The 18,529-nt window shown below is 40.1% G+C and overlaps 2 protein-coding genes across 6 annotated transcripts in view; both read left to right on the top strand.

Annotated features, from left to right (window-relative positions):
- The window catches only part of LOC117304742 (mucin-5AC-like), a 12,636-nt gene extending 3,927 nt beyond the window's left edge, over positions 1-8,709 (top strand). Inside the window, exons 2-8 of the mRNA XM_033789344.1 lie at positions 3,175-3,199; positions 3,710-6,009; positions 6,590-6,757; positions 6,860-6,907; positions 7,250-7,358; positions 7,746-7,865; positions 8,654-8,709. Of these exons, the coding sequence (XP_033645235.1) occupies positions 3,175-3,199; positions 3,710-6,009; positions 6,590-6,757; positions 6,860-6,907; positions 7,250-7,358; positions 7,746-7,865; positions 8,654-8,709 (2,826 nt within the window). The remainder of the gene's footprint in view (positions 1-3,174; positions 3,200-3,709; positions 6,010-6,589; positions 6,758-6,859; positions 6,908-7,249; positions 7,359-7,745; positions 7,866-8,653) is intronic.
- On the top strand, positions 6,857-15,856 carry LOC117304472 (adhesion G-protein coupled receptor D1-like). Of its 5 annotated transcripts, none has more exons than XM_033788954.1 (19): positions 6,863-6,907; positions 7,250-7,358; positions 7,746-7,865; positions 8,435-8,492; positions 8,654-8,792; positions 9,413-9,498; positions 9,709-9,811; positions 10,682-10,791; positions 11,566-11,671; positions 11,787-12,007; positions 12,497-12,563; positions 12,862-12,947; positions 13,275-13,443; positions 13,556-13,624; positions 13,738-13,849; positions 14,276-14,325; positions 14,757-14,901; positions 15,168-15,332; positions 15,510-15,856. In XM_033788954.1, exons 7-19 carry the CDS (start codon positions 9,737-9,739, stop codon positions 15,563-15,565), a joined length of 1,431 nt encoding a protein of 476 aa, XP_033644845.1. In that variant the 5' UTR covers positions 6,863-6,907; positions 7,250-7,358; positions 7,746-7,865; positions 8,435-8,492; positions 8,654-8,792; positions 9,413-9,498; positions 9,709-9,736; the 3' UTR covers positions 15,566-15,856. The 5 variants fall into 5 exon arrangements, with proteins under 5 accessions (XP_033644846.1, XP_033644845.1, XP_033644848.1 ...); XM_033788957.1 differs by having other exon boundaries at positions 15,168-15,328; XM_033788955.1 differs by lacking the exon at positions 8,654-8,792 and having other exon boundaries at positions 6,857-6,907.
- Positions 15,857-18,529: the final 2,673 nt, after the last annotated feature.

Raw genomic sequence — 18,529 nt, forward strand, 5'->3', positions numbered from 1 at the left:
AAAATATTTTGTCATATTTATTTCATTGCGGTGTTTTCTTATCTTTGTTTATGGCACTGGACATTCATTTTGGTAATTCTCCAAAGACCAGTATTAAAACTTGGTGTGTCCCAACACGAGCATCACAATAAATCTGTGGAAATTTGGGCTCAATATTATTGGTCATCGAAGTAACAAGAAAATACTGAATGAAAAATCACCCTTATTCACAAATTTATGTGCTTTCAGATGCATGAGAAGGGCCCCGGGCCTGAAGTTTTTTCAGATTAAAATAGTTTGGTGAGAAATTACCTCTCTTTCAACAATACGTTACTTCAGAAGGACTCGGTCATTTCTTTACAAGTTGTATATTCTCATCAGCTCTCCGTTAATCGTCACCAAGTGTAAGTTTTGATGCTAGAATATGTGGGTAATTACAAAACGTGTCCAGTGCCCTAAACAGACAATGCTCTATCGTATAAATGAGGAAAGTCACGAGAAACAGATTGTTTAAATTATTCATGGTAATTAGAAAACAATGTTATACTCTCTTAATGTAAAAGAGTGAAAACCCTTGTCCGCCATTGACCATTCTTGCAAGAGCCATATAATATTGCCGCAAACTCGTTTGTGAAATACGGGTACATTTAAATTTATTCAGAGTGAAGTTCGTTTTGGGAGTTCATTGAATTGGTTGTGTTTGAACTGAAAGGCGGTGTGAAGAGCAGCACTATTCGAGAGTTCAGGGCTTACTGTTCATCTCATGATGCATCTGATTAATGTTGACCATTCCATAAGCATTGTAGTTAAAGAAGTTCTTGCACAAAATGTTTGCAAATACGTATCAAAATCATAAGAGATGTGATAGTTGTGATAGTTTGGATTTATGGAAAAACCTTACAGTTTAAATAGGAACTCAAAGGTCAAATTCAAATTTGTATTCAACACCCTTCCAGTTTTGTCAAATTTGTCAAAATGTCAAATTCAACGCCGTTTTGATTGCTTAGCGACAATGAGGATAAACCAATAATTCCCCATACAAATTGTTCAAACCCAAAATTGAATTTTTACCTTGGAGTTCTTCTTTAAGCTGTGTTAGCCTGGAAGTATTTATTCTGACCTTGCCAATTAATGTAATTTGACCATTCCAGAAGCATTGTAGTTAACCCTCTAGTCCCTGCACCGCCCGAGTTTCTGAAAACCAATTTTTCAAGATTCTTGCAGTAAATAACTGGAATCGTAGTTCAATTTTTAAAAGATAGCTTAATATTTATGCACAATTTTTTACCCTTTCGGTAATGTTTGTATAAAAGTACAAGCTCCCATTGGGAACAATAATCGGCTCTCTAATATTTTTTTGTAAGGATAAAATGGACACAATAGCTTTTCAAGGCTTTAATCTGACTCAATGCTCAAACTAATTAAATGCGAAGGCGTTAGTTTTCGACAATATCAATATTAATGATGAATAAATACAGTTTCCTTTGTGTTTACTAATTGGTATGAGCTAAATTATTTCATCGTCATTAGCTTCGATGAAATAATTTAGCTCATACTAATTAGTAAGCACAAAGGAAACTGTATTTATTCATCATTAATGATTGATGATATTGTCGAAAACTAACGCCTTCGCATTTAATTAGTATGAGCATTGAGCCAGATAAAAGCCTTGAAAAGCTATTGTGTCCATTTTATCCTTACAAAAAAATATTCGAGAGCTGATTATTGTTCCCAATGGGAGCTTGTACTTTTATACAAACATTACCAAAAGGGTAAAAAATTGTGCATAAATATTAAGCTATCGGTTAAAAATTGAACTACGATTCCAGTTGTTTACTGCAAGAATCTTGAAAAATTGGTTTTCAGAAACTCGGGTGGTGCAGTGAAAGTTCTTGCACAAAATGTTTGCAAATACGTATCAAAATCATAAGAGATGTGATAGTTGTGATAGTTTGGATTTATGGAACAACCTTACAGTTTAAATAGGAACTCAAAGGTCAAATTCAAATTTGTATTCAATACCCTTCCAGTTTTTGTCAAATTTGTCAAAATGTCAAATTCAACGCCGTTTTGATTGCTTAGCGACAATGAGGATAAACCAATAATTCCCCATACAAATTGTTCAAACCCAAAATTGAATTTGACCTTGGTGTTCTTCTTTAAGCTGTGTTAGCCTGGAAGTATTTATTCTGACCTTGCCAATTAATGTAATTTGACCATTCCAGAAGCATTGTAGTTAAAGAAGTTCTTGCACAAATTGTTTGCAATAAAGTATCAAAATCATAAGAGATGGGATAGTTGTGATAGTTTTGATTTATGGAACAACCTTACAGTTTAAACTGTGTTAGCCTGGAAGTATTTATTCTGACCTTGCCAATTAGGTCGATTTTTTGTAATTTTTTAAATTCACTGAAATTGTTGACTGATTGTGAAACATACAGAAAACCCCATTTTGCACATGTGATGTTTTGGATTGTTAATGTTATTACCATTAAATTTTTATTAAAAAGTTGTTATCTTGAAATTCATGTTGTAGTCGCCAAGTCTCAGTATTTATGATGTGTCCATTTATTACAGCCCTAAACTCCATGAAATAACACTTTGCTAGTATTCAACACAAGCATTGTGTATATTATTACCAGTTTTTAAGGCACACAGTTTACATTAAAAATCGGTAAAATCTATACTGCAAAATTGAGTAATTATTTTACATGAGTGGATTTATACCCAGCAATTCAGTAAAAAAAATACCCAATATTGATGTAAAGTTTTACACAACTATTTACATTGTAAAGCGGTAAAGTCTTACGTCACAATTAAGTAATATTTTACATGAGTGGGTTTACCCAACAATTCAGTAAAGAAAACTACCCAATATTTATGTAAACTTTTACACAGCTATTAAGCAAGATATTACCCAACGCCTGTTGGGTAAAGTTTTACCTAATAGTTATGGTGTTCGCCCACTACATCTAAAACAGGTAATATTTTACACAAGTTGTGTAATCTTTCCTCTGTGTGTAGTACTGGACACTATTGGTTTATTACTCAAAATAATTGCGAGCATAAAACTTTCTTGGTGACGAGTAATGGAGAGCTGTTGATAGCTTTTGTATCAATACAAATCTAAAACCTTACGGACATACAACATACCGTAGACCCAATGTTAATACTTTGTTCTTAATTTATGCACAGGTTTTACTATTCGGAGCAACAACGTGTAAGTACAGTTTCACTTAAGTTTGTTGTTAAACAATAAATCACAAGTTAATGACCATAAAAATTATTTGGAAAAAGAGCACTGGAGAGCTGGTTATCTTTAAAAATGAAGACTCGATGAAAGAGGTAATTTTTCACCTACATAATTTGAATCCGCGGAAGGTCTCATGAAGCACACAATAAGGCAATAGATGTATATTTTCTTACCAATTTTCAAACTTCAGCCGAAATTTCACAAGTATAACCGTGTACCCCGTATAGCATGCTACCAAATTGTGTCTCAGAATTCATAACATCATTAACACTTCCTTCTGTTTAAATGTTTATTATGCTAAGCTCATTGAGTACCTTATTGGTAGTTGCTAAAGACCTCGATGCCAGTTAATTAGGTTTGTGTGATGAAAGTACTGGTATTTCACAATACCAAAAGTGTGTTCAATAATATGTCGATCGTTTTGCGTTGGTTATGCAAAATGTTTTTACTTATAATGTTTTGTTTCATAATTACCAGTGAGCCAACAAACTAGCCAATCCACAGCTTCATCTCCAGCAGTGACCCAACAAACCACTAGTTCAACCAGCCAACCCACAGCTTTATCTTCAGCACTGACCCAACAAACCACTAGTTCAACTAGCCAACCCACAGCTTCATCTTCAGCACTGACCCAACAAACCACTAGTTCAACAAGCCAACCCACAGCTTCATCTTCAGCACTGACCCAACAAACCACTAGTTCAACTAGCCAATCCACAGCTTCATCTCCAGTGACGCAACAGACCACTAGTTCAACCAGCCAATCCACGGCTTTATCTCCAGCACTGACCCAACAAATTACTAGTTCAACTAGCCAATCCTCAGCTTCATCTCCAGCACTGACCCAACAAAGCACTAGTTCAACCAGCCAACCCACAGCTTTATCTCCAGCACTGACCCAACAAATTACTAGTTCAACTAGCCAATCCTCAGCTTCATCTCCAGTGACGCAACAGACCACTAGTTCAACTAGCCAACCCACGGCTTCATCTCCAGCACTGACCCAACAAACCACTAGTTCAACTAGCCAACCCACAGCTTCATCTTCAGCACTGACCCAACAAACCACTAGTTCAACTAGCCAATCCACGGCTTCATCTCCAGCACCGACCCAACAAAGCACTAGTTCAACTAGCCAATCCACGGCTTCATCTCCAGCACTGACCCAACAAACCACTAGTTCAACTAGCCAATCCACGGCTTCATCTCCAGCACTGACCCAACAAAGCACTAGTTCAACTAGCCAACCCACAGCTTTATCTCCAGCACTGACCCAACAAATTACTAGTTCAACTAGCCAATCCTCAGCTTCATCTCCAGCAGTGACCCAACAAACCACTAGTTCAACCAGCCAACCCACAGCTTTATCTTCAGCACTGACCCAACAAACCACTAGTTCAACTAGCCAACCCACAGCTTCATCTTCAGCACTGACCCAACAAACCACTAGTTCAACAAGCCAACCCACAGCTTCATCTTCAGCACTGACCCAACAAACCACTAGTTCAACTAGCCAATCCACAGCTTCATCTCCAGTGACGCAACAGACCACTAGTTCAACCAGCCAATCCACGGCTTTATCTCCAGCACTGACCCAACAAATTACTAGTTCAACTAGCCAATCCTCAGCTTCATCTCCAGCACTGACCCAACAAAGCACTAGTTCAACCAGCCAACCCACAGCTTTATCTCCAGCACTGACCCAACAAATTACTAGTTCAACTAGCCAATCCTCAGCTTCATCTCCAGTGACGCAACAGACCACTAGTTCAACTAGCCAACCCACGGCTTCATCTCTAGCACTGACCCAACAAACCACTAGTTCAACTAGCCAACCCACAGCTTCATCTTCAGCACTGACCCAACAAACCACTAGTTCAACTAGCCAATCCACGGCTTCATCTCCAGCACTGACCCAACAAAGCACTAGTTCAACTAGCCAATCCACGGCTTCATCTCCAGCACTGACCCAACAAACCACTAGTTCAACTAGCCAATCCACGGCTTCATCTCCAGCACTGACCCAACAAAGCACTAGTTCAACTAGCCAACCCACAGCTTTATCTCCAGCACTGACCCAACAAATTACTAGTTCAAGTAGCCAATCCTCAGCTTCATCTCCAGTACTGACCCAACAAACCACTAGTTCAACTAGCCAATCCACGGCTTCATCTCCAGCACTGACCCAACAAACCACTAGTTCAACTAGCCAACCCACAGCTTCATCTTCAGCACTGACCCAACAAACCACTAGTTCAACTAGCCAACCCACAGCTTCATCTCCAGCACTGACCCAACAAACCACTAGTTCAACTAGTCAATCCACGGCTACATCTCCAATGACCCAACAAACCACTAGTTCAACTAGCCGGTCCACAGCTTCATCTCCAATGACCCAACAAACCACTAGTTCAACTAGCAAATCCACAGCTTCATCTCCAGCACTGATCCAACAAACCACTAGTTCAACTAGCCAATCCACAGCTTCATCTCCAGCACTGATCCAACAAACCACTAGTTCAACTAGCCAGTCCACAGCTTCATCTCCAGCACTGACTCAACAAACCACTAGACCAACTAGCCAACCCAATGCTCCATCTTCAATGACCCAACAATCCACCATTTCAACTAGCCAACCCAATGCTCCATCTTCAATGACCCAGCAATCCACCATTTCAACTAGCCAATCCACAACTTTAGCAACTGACTCATCAATCCAAGAAACCACTACACCATTGATTTTTACTGCGTGTGGAGAAGAAGTCAATTCCTATGAGGTAGATACTTTATGATTAATAAAGGCAACACTTTTCTTTAACTTTAAATCAACCCGCTTGGGGGTCTATTGAGTTTTGGGAATTCAGTGAATAATGTAAAATAAAATCTAAAATCTAAAATCATTTCAAAACTTCTGATTAATGGACCTGACTTGACTAAACTGGGTCGTATATTGAATGTGACTGGGCTTGGTTCGACTTGACCTGGCTCGTTTTGGACCAGTCTGAACTGAACTGGACCAAATAAGGGGAACTGACCTTGACTGGACTGGACTGGATTGAACTGGATCGGACTGGAATTGGCCGGCCTTGGCATGATTCGACTTGACTCGTCGTATTTGGACTAGTCTGGACCGATTGGCTGAACTGTACATGATAGACTGGACTGACATTGACTGAATATTAGATAGAACTGGTTCGGACTTAACTTGACTGGACTTTGCAAGATTTGACTCGCAATCGGGACCGGACTTTGGCTGAACTAAACTTGACTTGACTGACTTGAACTGGATTGGACTGGACCAAACCGGACAAGACTTTGCTGAACTATACACTTTACTATAATATCTTCTCCCTTCAGGCGGCATTGCGATGCAGTTCCAGCAATTTCTTTGATAACATGGAAAGTCCCAGTGAAACCGATGCTCTAACAGACAGTCAGGAAAGGGAACTAACGCAAATTATAAAAAGCGTTTCGTCCTTGTCTTCTGAGCAGCTGACGACGAACGAGACGACTGCAGTGGCCCAGGTGAGAATTAGATTCTCGAATTATTTTCAGACAATTATTGTTGTTTGCGGTTTCATTTTCGTATCATTACGCGTTTTTTTTTTTGTTTTTTTTTACTTCCAGCTTGTCCTCGCAGCATTTTCGGAGCTGACCAATCCAAAGCAAGACTTGGTAAGTTACTCACTCCTAAGTAATCATTCCCTGAGTTGTATAGGCCCTTTCGAAACCACGGCTTCGGCTCCAGATTCGTCTCAGGCTATAAGCTTTGCCTTGCGGTTGCTTTGACCATTTGTGCGTGCTTTACGTACACGGGCGTGCTCAGGGCTCCAGACGAGAGGACGGAGCCTGAAGCCGAATCAAAAGCCAAAGTCGTGGATTCGGTTTGGCGCCCTAAAGGCTCCCATAGGCTGGTATCCCTGTATTTTTATTTTCAAAACCGACTTTTGACAGTTCCATTCCGTTTTTATACATTGTTTCGCCAAAATTGTATTTTTGTTTAAAACATATTTTTAGTCAACCGAAGAAGAACTATCAGTTGTGGCTGAGACAGAAGTTGCTCTTGAAAAGTTGGCCGAAACACTTCCCGACGGGAGTTGTACGTCGATTGAATATTCGGCAAACAGTGAGTAAAATCTATCGCCGTTTACGAAAACATAGGCTTGGGTTTAGGCTCTGTTAGTATATTTGAAAAGGGAGTGCTTTCATTGTACTTGGGCCCGAAGCCAAAGTCCAATCTGAGAACTTGGTTTCGAAAAGGGCCTTGCGAAGAGTTGCACTTTTAAAAAAAAAACGGTTATTTTTCCCATAATGGGATAACGATGATTTAAAAGGGGCGCTATCTTTAGAAAAAAATCTTACACAATTCACCATCTCCTACCATATGGGGGCGTGTGAACTTTGGTTCAACCCTATTTACAACACACAACCTCTTTGCCATGAGTGCTATAGTTGATCACTCTCCCCGCTGAAGATGTCACAATACAATCATGATTCGTATGAATCATTTTAGATGCCGCACTTTGCCGCTCTTCATCGTTGCAAAACCTGACTGGTGGGTACAAGTTCAATACTGACGGGGCTCAGCTTGGGAGTTTGAACTTTGACCTCTCGCAGGCAGATCCTGATGCTGGTAAGAAAACAAAAGACTGATGCGGTACTAGTATTGATTGGTGATGTTGATTCGCAACACGAATACTATCCAAAACACGAACTACTGGAGGAGAGATATAGTATCACACAAACATATTGGAGATGTGTAGACTTGCTCCAGTCCTCCGAATTGGGCTCTTAACCAGTCGATGTAGCACTCTCTACCGGTGATTAATATGAAAACAGTATCTCCAATCAAGACTAACGCAGTACAGACCATGTAACCTTTGTTTACTGAAAGCGTTACCTTGTACATTCCAAGGCCTTTTTGGCAGGCAGCACTGCAACAAATGGGGTGTTAAAAATGACACCACGTGGGTGTGGTTAGATTATAGTTGTAACCACAATGTATACAATACTTCTTTTGTATTTATATTTATTGTGTGCTTTTTGCTGGTTTATTTATTTTATTCGTTATTATTTTGATTGGTTCGTTGCTTTTCGTTTAACTTTTGCTGTACTTTTTGATGTACTTGTATTTGTTGAGGTCAAATAAATAATAATAATAATAATAATAATAATAATAATACTTCTTTTGTAATTTTGCAGACAGCTTCACCTTGGTGATTTTGAGGAAGGAAAACAAAGAGAGTGAAGTCAATATAGAGTAAGTTTATTTTTATTTTTACTTTGTCAAAAAAAATCGTAATTTTTCAGATCGTAGTAATATTGTGGTAATTGTTTTCAATGGTACTGAAAAAGTGTCGTTTAAAAATTGATAACAAAATAAAGTTTTTTACATTCATATTTTTAATTTTTATTCTACAGAAACTTTCAATCGTCAAGTCACGACGACTCGATCAAACACAGCTCAGTTGGAGTGAACAGCGCCCTTTTGTCTTTCTCTTTCTCAGTTGAAGGACAGCGGCAGTCAGTTCCAGTAGATTTCGGTTTGAATAATTTAGCAGTAAGCAAAAAGGAAACCCGGGTATCAATGTGTACTACTCGGTGGTAGAATGTGCGCAAATACTAAGTGAGAGTTGTGGCCCTTGCATTATGACGTCACGAGCTCAAAAACGCCCTCAACGAGGCCATAATATCTATAATTAGCTTAGAGCAAGTTCGAGTGGGCACAAATAGTCGCCTTCTGGTTGATTACTGATCAGCAATGTACATACAGTGACGCACTCACTCGAACGACTCATTTGGAAGTCTAGTCAACCTTCTGCTATTTCGCTATAGTGTCATTGGTTCCCATGCGCTTTAGACATGTTAGAATAGGAAATGCTGTTGGGACCAGTGAAGAAACAATGAGCTCGAGGCTGGTTCCAACTGGTCGACCACTGTCTTTATCATTGCGGATAAAGACATGGGACCACTCTTGGCTGAGAGTTGGCCGATGCACGTAGGTATCGCGTGCACATTTCACTTGTTTGATCTCAGAGCAATGGCGGCATATGCAATGGTTCTGTTCAACAAACCGAGCACGTGCTCAATCAAATGCTGTGCGTTGAACCTAAAGTAGTGTAGCAATTTTCCATTACCTTTGGGTTCTTTCTAATATCAATTTACCTTTTTGTTTTGTAGGAGGTATACGACCAGCCATTTACCATTCAGGGAAGGAATGGCATTACAAGAAATCCAATCTGTGTCTTTTGGCAGACGATCGATAAGTATGACAGTTGTTCTTAAGAGACCCATTCTTTCAATAGTTCTTAACCTCAATACAAAAACTCTTGAAAACATTGCAACACAAAAGGAGGCACCATATACTTAATTGACTTCAGTTATCGTTTAACTTTATTGAACAGGAAAATTTCCTGTTCAATCCTCTTTCACCTGTGTGTGTTTCAGACCGACTTCTCCCCTTTTTTGCTCAACAGAGAATGGTCAACTTGGGGATGCACAAAGATGGACTCTCTGTCATCTAAAGACCTTACTCAGTGTTCATGCAACCATTCTACAAATTTCGCTGTTCTGATGCAGGTACTAAAAGTGACTGGTTGTGTGCTTTGTTCCAATTCCAATATCAGGCGTTTTTTCGAAACTACGGGCTTGGGTTCGCGGGCTTCGGTGTCAGATGCAATTGTGTCCGCCATGCAATACTATCCGCTCCGGACACTTTTGCATATGCAATCGTGTCCGGGGCTATGCAAAAACCATGACTGTACATGTATGTGCACGCGTAAGCGAGTGTGCATGCACTGAACCTACGTATATGCAGCATGAATATTCACGTATTTTTATGATTGCAGCGAATATCCAACGGCCGAACATTTTTAATGTCATTCATGACATGCACTTTAATAGCTTGTAAGGACGGTTTTGCACGGGGGCGGACACAACTGCATATGCAATGTCCGGGCGGGCACAATTGCATTATGTTGCAGCGTCAGGGCGGACACGATTGCATATGCAAATCCGTCTGGCGGACATTAATGCATATGCAATAGTGTCCTCCTGATAGTCTTCAAGAAATATCTCAAAACACACCTGTTCAACTGATTTGCTTGCTTTTATTTATTCTTTGCTCTTTGTTTATTTTGTGTGTACAGCGCTGTGGTACTTTCCCCTGTTAGTTAGAGCGCTTTATAAATACCTTGTATTATTATTATTATTATTATTATTATTATTATTATTATTATTATTATTATTATTATTATTATTATTATTATTATTATTATTATTATTATTATTATTGTTATTATTATTGAATAGAGGACATAATTGCACACAGACTGTCAATAATGACGTTACCGTCCAACAGATTTACGGTGGCCCTGAGGAAACACCACAAACAATTTGAAAGTCTTTCATGGTGTACATATTTGAACTTGTTACTTTTCTTACACACAGGTTACTTCTGATGACTCCAGTTCGCAAGCTCTGACACTCATCACGTATATCGGGTGCGGCACATCCATTGCTGGATTACTCCTTACTCTATCAATCTATGGTTTCCTATGGTGAGCAAAGATCCACTATTGCCAAGATCGTCTCCTCTTTCCTTACTGTGCCAACCACCCACTTTGTATGGTGTCGCATGCAATTATGTCCTCTATGCAATACTGTCCGGAGGACGACGTATGGTTTTGCGTATGCAATCGTGTCCACCCGGACGCTGCTGAATAATGCAATTGTGTCCGCCCCAGACACATTTGCAGATGCAGTTGTGTCCGCCCCGTTCAAAACCGTCCTTGCAGTAAATTAAATGCCCTTGGTTGACGGAACACGTTCGCCATTTTTGTATAAGCTAAGTGCATGTCATGAATGACTTTTGAAATGTTCGGCCAATCGCTGCAATAATAAAATACAGAATATTCATGCTGCATACGTAGGTTCAGTGCATGTACGCTCGATTACGCGCGCACATACATATACAGTACAGTTATGTACATGTCCGCCGGATGGTTTTTGCATAGCCCTGGACACGATTGCATATGCAAAAGTGTCCGGAGCGGACAGTATTGCATGGCGGACACAATTGCATCTGACAATGGCTTTCTTTTTTGTTTCGGTCAAGCACGCTCATTGGTCTATCCGGAAAATGCTCAGTCCCATCATGCATTACGCTCACACTGCTATGCACTGCACCAATGACGTACTTCCTGTTCAAGATTCTGCACAAGCTGATATCTTGCCCAGACAAAAAAATACCGTGAACAATATTTCATTCCTATGTGGTTTGATAACTTGGAGTCTGTTTTATAATAATGTCCCTTTTCCTTGTTTTGTTCTAGGAGAATGCTGTGTTCAGACCGCACCTTCATTCACACCAATTTATCGATTTCAATCTTAGCAGCTCAGATCCTATTCATTGCTGGTATAAATAGAGTCGAAATCAAAGTGAGTAACTGACAATCGACAATGAGACACACCTTTATTATAACAAGATACTTGCAACTTTCGCACCTTCCAGAAAATTTCAACAGATTTTCACTTGATCAAACTTCTTTCGCAGGTTGTGTGCAAAGTGATAGCCTTCTTTCTGCATTTCTTCTACCTGTCTGCCTTTGGTTGGATGTTGGTAGAGGGCGTGCATCTCTACATGAAGGTGGTCAAAGTCTATGGCAGTGAGAACATTAAGATATACCGCTACGTTCTCATCGGCTGGGTCGCACCTGCTGCAATTTGCTTGATATCAGTCGCTGTGAATGTTGAGGGGTACGGGACGGATCGTAGGTAAGAGACTAGTCTTGATTAGAGACGTTCGTTTGGTTGAGTTGTTGCCGGTATCACACGGCCAGAATTACTGGAGAAGAGATGTCTTTATCAAACAAACATCTGGATCTAAGGCCCGTGTCACACGAGGCAATTACAGGCAATCAGTTCCAGGCAATATCCAAGAAGAAAGGCATTCACATTATAATGTGCACATATTTTTCTTATGGGTCGTATGACAATGTTTGAAAAATGACTCATGTGCTACCAAAGTGGTCCTGTAGCATGTAATAGATGGTTGCCTTAAAGTTGCTTAGTGTGACGTGTGACAAGGTGATCAAGATTCGTAGATTTGCCCAGTCCCTCCGAGTCAGTCGATGTTGTATCCATACTGGTGGCTTTTACAAAACTAGCGTCACCAATGGAGACTATGTTAAACAACATAATTGTTGCTGTTGTTATAACTATTTGTAATATTATATGTGTGCTATTTTGTGTACAATCCTATAGTTGTTGGCTGGACACGACGTCTGGGGCGATATGGGCCTTCGTAGCTCCAGCTTTACTGGTCATAACGGTAAGAAATAGTTCAGCTATAACTAGTCTTGCAACCGAAACGTGCATAAGTTGTGTTTACTTGATATTTTATTTTTCTTGCGCAAGTGCAAACTGTTGAATGGAGTGCATGCTGGTCTAGCTAGCGATCAGCATGCACCTCATTAACATGCCTAACGCGCACGTACCGAGTATCTGCGATCAGGTCTAATGGAAATTTACCATGGATGTTTGCTGCCACCTATAGCTTTTCAAAGTTTTGGATTTTCCAAACTGCACTGTGTCATATTGACATGTTATTGCTTATATTTTCCCATCAGTTCAACATGCTTGTTCTGGCGATGGTTGTTCGTATCGTGGTCCATTCAACTAAACTCCATCAAGAGAAACAACATGACCACATCAAGTAAGAGAGAAGTTAGGATTCCATTTTCTTTTATCGCAGTGATTTTTTGAAATTTTCAAAAGTTGTTTTCCCCAGCATTTGGGGAAGAGGCAAACTACTCCCCGGTTAATCACAATGATGCAGTCCCAACTTGTACAGCATTCAAACCAAATCGAGAGTGGGTGGAGAGAAAAGTCTGATACCCTTCTCAGAGAGTGTGTATCCCTATACATACATACGACTAATATTGGATACGGGGTACATGACGAATATTGACATAACATTTTCGTACTGATTTCCTCAAGTTACATCATAAAAATAAATTCTCATTTTCTTCTTTATGAACAGAGCTGGGTTGAAGGGCGCCCTCGTACTGCTGCCGATCCTGGGCATGACATGGCTCTTTGGAATGCTTGCCTTCAACAGCGCCACCATCGTTTTCCAGTATCTCTTCGTCATCTTCAATTCTTTCCAGGGACTCTTCATCTTTCTGATCTATTGCGTATTCAACTCAGAGGTCAGTGAACTTTCCATTTCAGTTACTTAACCTTCCATAATTAACTGAATATGAAATGGATGTCTGTTTCAGAGGATTCTAATAATAGAGTATTTTGTTAAATACCAATCAGATGAAAGCTGCATTTGCTCGAAAAAGAGGGACAAGAATAAGAGCACTTGGATGGGGAACATCGAGCGGGGTGAGTACATACGTCTCGACTCGTTGTTCGTGACGAAAGACTCATCGATTACTGGTTCCTTATTCGTTGTTAATGTTTGTTTATTTGGGTTTTTTTCAATGGTTGGTTTTCAGTCCACATCCGGGCATGTCAGCAAGCAGGTCACGGAGTTAACATACTTGCCCAGCCCAGCCGACGGAGGGCGTAAAGATGCAGATGAATCTGCATTCAATTTCGCCGAACAAGGTTACTTTTGCTCCTTCTCCTTCTCAATGGATTTCCCAAGGGCCTTTTCGAAACCACGGATTCTGATTGGGCCTTCGAAAGGCTTTCGTCTGCATCATAGCCTCATACTAGAAAGCGCACATTTGACACAGAGCCTGAGCTGGAGCCCAAGCCCAGAAGCCATGGTTTCGAAAGGGGCTATGGGGAATTGTTGGCGGAAAGCATGAGGTCACTTGGCGCGTGTGTTTTAATGACCGCGACCAAATAAAAGTTTCTGTTACGGGTCATCTATCACTGAGCCAAAACCGAAACACTTGTATACGGCGTAAAAAGCGCATCTCTAGATTATCTAATGTATAATTAAAATTTTCTTATCAAATGATATTGTAAATTTTAAATCCATTGCTTAGGCCTCAATGTGTTTATATTGTTCTCATTGTTACTCAGGGATTGCACCGCCAAGAATTGAAGCGCCTCTCCTGTCAAGTAAACCTAAGGTAATAGAAATACACATGGCCTCATTTCGGTAGGGCACCCTCTCGCCTAGAGATCAAATGGAGGTTGTTCATTGGCCAATCCTGTGCGCCTCGCGTTCAGTTGATTTCCAATCGTTTTACCTCTAAGAAGGCAGCTGGATGACGTCATTCCACTAGCCTATAGATGCAATACCTAGAAACGCATTAGTCTTCTTACCGTCGTTTGAACAGTTTTGTCAAGCCACAAATGGCATATAAATGCGCGGTGGTTCGTGTAAAACGAGACCACATAGCGCATTGTACTAAGACTATTCTGATCATCATCCTGAATTGTGTCAAAGAGGGATTGCCAGAAAACAAATCTGTGATTGTGCGTGTGTTTGTTGTTTGTGAGTTATTGTGTTTGCTATGGATAGAATGAAAACTCGATGACATTTTGTACTCCTTTAAAGGTGCATTGTGTTGCGATAAATACCAGGACGATTCTACAGGAAACTACACGGATTTATGACCCGAGAGGGCTTGTTTGTTTCGATGACGACTGTGAATGTGTTGAGCCAACTACTGGTAATGATAACTTCACGTCTTTGAATGATGGTATGTGTTTGTTTGATATCTGATCTGCCAATTTTCAAGAGGGTCATAAATTATAACCAATTTAAAATCAATCTTAAAAATTTTGAGTCAACTATGACATTTTTTCAATAGATAAAGTATAAATATAGTTAAATAGAAGAAAACCACTGTAGATATCTGAATATCTTAGGAAAATATCTGAACACAAATACATATTTTGCCCCTAGATACTTTAACACCAAACTTTAACAGTTTATACCAATGTTTTTCATCCATTTCCGGGTCAGGTCAGGCCCCTTGCGATCCGAAATCGGGGTCAATTCTGACCCCCGTATTGGAAAAGACAGAACCCGAGAGGGCCTCCTCTTTATCAAATAGCGAGAATGATGCCGGCTCGACCTCCGTATCATCATGGAGCAATAAACTAGATGGTATCATCAAGGCAGAAGTGGGTAAATCTTTAGCTTTCGTCGCAACAACTACTTCATCCGATACAATCAAAATGAAGTATATAGTTGTTGCTACGAAAGCCCATACAGTTTGTTTTAGTGTTTAGTTAGTGCATGAAGGACTAGTGCTACCCATATCAGAAAGACAGTGTAAAATGAAACTTTTTTTTTTTTTAACAGATAAGAGGTACGCCGAAAGGTGGCCCAATTCCGTGGCGATACTGGTAGATACATAAAACGCATCGTCTACCAGATTACTTAAGTGTCACTGAATGTTCGCCATGTTTGAATTCAATGGCAACTTTCCTGTCTTGTTCTACATCGGGTCAGCAGACTGAAACTTGGAATACTGGATTTAACATTATGATTGTATGATATTGTAAATAATAAACAGTTAGTCATTCCTATAAACTCTGACTCTAAACACTGGGACACCAATACAAGACGTATGACGTACACCACCTCCAGGCTCATGGATTACGTCAATCACCGGTGGAGATTCTGTCCCGGAGATTGTGTGCCCCCCCCCCCCCCCCCTCCCTGGCGCCCTCTTTTGAAATAACTTCCTGGTGTCACACATATCCTGAACATCTGACGTCACACTTCGAGGCTCGTTAATAACGACGCCAGAGACCGGTGTCAGATGCAATTGTGTCCGCCATGCAATACTGTCCGCTCCGGACACTTTTGCATATTCAATCGTGTCCGGGGCTATGCAAAAACCGTCCGGTGGACATGACTGTATATGTACGTGCGCGCGTAAGCAGCATGTATGCAGCATGAATATTCACGTATTTTTATGATTGCACCGAATTTTATGATTGCTGCGAATACCCAACGGCCGAACATTTCCCATGTCATTCATGACATGCGCTTAGCTTGTAAAAAAAAAGGCGAACGTGTTCCGTCGACCAAGGGCGTTTAATTTTCTGCAAGGACGGTTTTGCACGGGAGCGGACACAACTGCATATGCAAATGTGTCCGGGCGGACACAATTGCATTATACAGCAGCGTCCGGGCGGAGACGATTGCATATGCAAAACCGTCCGGCGGACATTATTGCATATGCAATAATGTCCTCCGGATAGTATTGCATAGAGGACATAATTGCATGCGACACCGGCCTCAAAAAATAGTAATAATAAAATACCGGCGTGTAGCTTGACCTCTGAACTCGGTCATTTCACATAGAGACGCGCTGTCAACTTCTATAGCGGACGTGACAGCAGTGACTGTTTGGGCATCTATGTCACTGCACAGCAAACGATGATTGTATCCAATGGAATCAATGGATCTGACAGCGGTGACCTGTCTTCAGGGCCCAGTCTATGTCACACAGTGCAAAAGGACGTTCACATGTGAACTGTTCATGTGGTGCGTAACTACAATCCGGCCAAACGTTGCTGGTCCCCGCCCCTTAAAATGCCTTATTACGCTTCAGTGGTATGTGTTTTTGTAAATCAACGTGGGAGTACATCATAATTGACTAAGGTGGCGCTGCTCATGTGGCGCCGCAGCTAGATTAATTGAATTAGAATTGAATTAACCTGTTGATTGTTTACTCGTTAAAGCAAATTAAAATCTATAAAAAAAAACACTAGTGTACTGAAGGATATCGAATCTAAAAATATTATAATGTTACTGAAGCCTTAAAGGGAAATTGAACAAGAAAAACAAACAAAGTAATAATTATGACATTCCTCTCTCTCTCTCTCACAATGTCCATTAAACGCTTCTGTTCTAACGAATTACCTTTTTCTTAAATCAACTTGTGGGAAGTTTGGCAATTGCTGGTCAAGCTATAATGTCAGATTAATGCGTAGCATGTGCATTTCTGACGTTTTAGATTGCTTTGTCTTTTGGATGTGTTTATAAACAATAAATTATAGATGCTTGATGTTCCTTTCAAATAAATTTAAACTTCAAGGCATATACTAGCATAAAAGCCTTTACCGTGATGATGATTGCGTTTATTTGTTGACAGTTTTGAGATTGTGAACTCCATCCATCGAGTGTCTGATCAAAAGTTATGTGTGATCACTCTTGTCTTTATTACGTTGACTTTACCGAAGGGCTGTCAGATAGAAAACACATTACCCAGTTACACAAAGTAACTATATCAATCCTTAAACCATGGAAAACAAAAACTACGGTTGTTTTTGCGGCGTCTTGCATCGAGTTCAAAATACAGAGTAAGCAACTATCTGTGTTCCTTATTAAAGGCACTGGGACGTTTGGCATTTTGTCAAAGACCAGGGGCCAATTTCATAGAGCTGCTTAAGCAAAAAATTCGCTTAAGCACGAAAATAGCTCGCTTATTTGAAACATGTTACTGGCTAAAATGTTATGCCATATACATTGCTTGTGACTGGTATTTAGCTGTTGTTAACTTATCATAACAATTCAGTGGAGTCTTGGCCGGTAATCTGATTTTACTAGGCAAGGATTTTTTTGCTTCAGCAATTTTTTTTTGCTTAAGCAGCTCTATGAAATTTGGTCCAGTATTCGCACTTGGTGTATCCCAAACAACATGCATAACAAATCTGTGAAAATTCTGTCTCAATGGTCATCGAAGTTGCAACAAAAAAACGAATAAAGAAAGACACCACCGTTGCACAACTTTGCTTGCTTTGAGATGCCTGAGAAAGGCTTCATATCAGGTCGGAAGTCTTTCTCAGATTCAAAATAATTGTTGAGAAATTACCTCTTTCTCAAAAACTACGTTACTTCAGAGGAGTTAAGTGTGCTGAGATATTTGTATGTGGTGCACTTAAAACAATAAATGATTATAGGGCGAGTCTTTCTCAATGTTTTTATACTATGCATTAATACCTCTTCGTTGCTCGTTGGCTAATTTCTGTATGCTAATATATATTTTGAGTAATTACAAAATGTGTCCAGTGCCTTTAAACGGTTTAACTACTTTGTCATCGCAAAGACCATTGAGCCGTGTGACGCATGGATTCAGATCCGCAGTGTTTGCCCACAGCTCGCTAAGTGATTTTAGACTTCACCAAATGAGCTCTTGAACACCCAAAGTGTATAATTATTACTCTTGTCGCAAACACGAGTGAGGTTGCGTGTGGATTTTTAATAACGGTACTACGGGACTTTGTTCCTTTTGCGAAAGAAATCTGGAAAATTAAAACGATCTTTTGATCAAGTTTTCGACCTTATCTACTGTCTTCAGTTGATACATG

Source organism: Asterias rubens, chromosome 21 (assembly GCF_902459465.1).
Source record: "Asterias rubens chromosome 21, eAstRub1.3, whole genome shotgun sequence".
In the NCBI taxonomy this organism is placed as follows: Eukaryota; Metazoa; Echinodermata; class Asteroidea; order Forcipulatida; family Asteriidae; genus Asterias; species Asterias rubens.

Bases quoted from the DNA above. Each gene is read 5' to 3' on its own strand.
- LOC117304472 (XM_033788955.1), top strand. From the start codon at position 9,737: ATGGACTCTCTGTCATCTAAAGACCTTACTCAGTGTTCATGCAACCAT. The intron at 12,008-12,496 runs GTAAGAGACTAG...ACAATCCTATAG, and splicing joins GGGTACGGGACGGATCGTAG to TTGTTGGCTGGACACGACGT. The intron at 14,326-14,756 runs GTAATAGAAATA...ACTCCTTTAAAG, and splicing joins TCCTGTCAAGTAAACCTAAG to GTGCATTGTGTTGCGATAAA.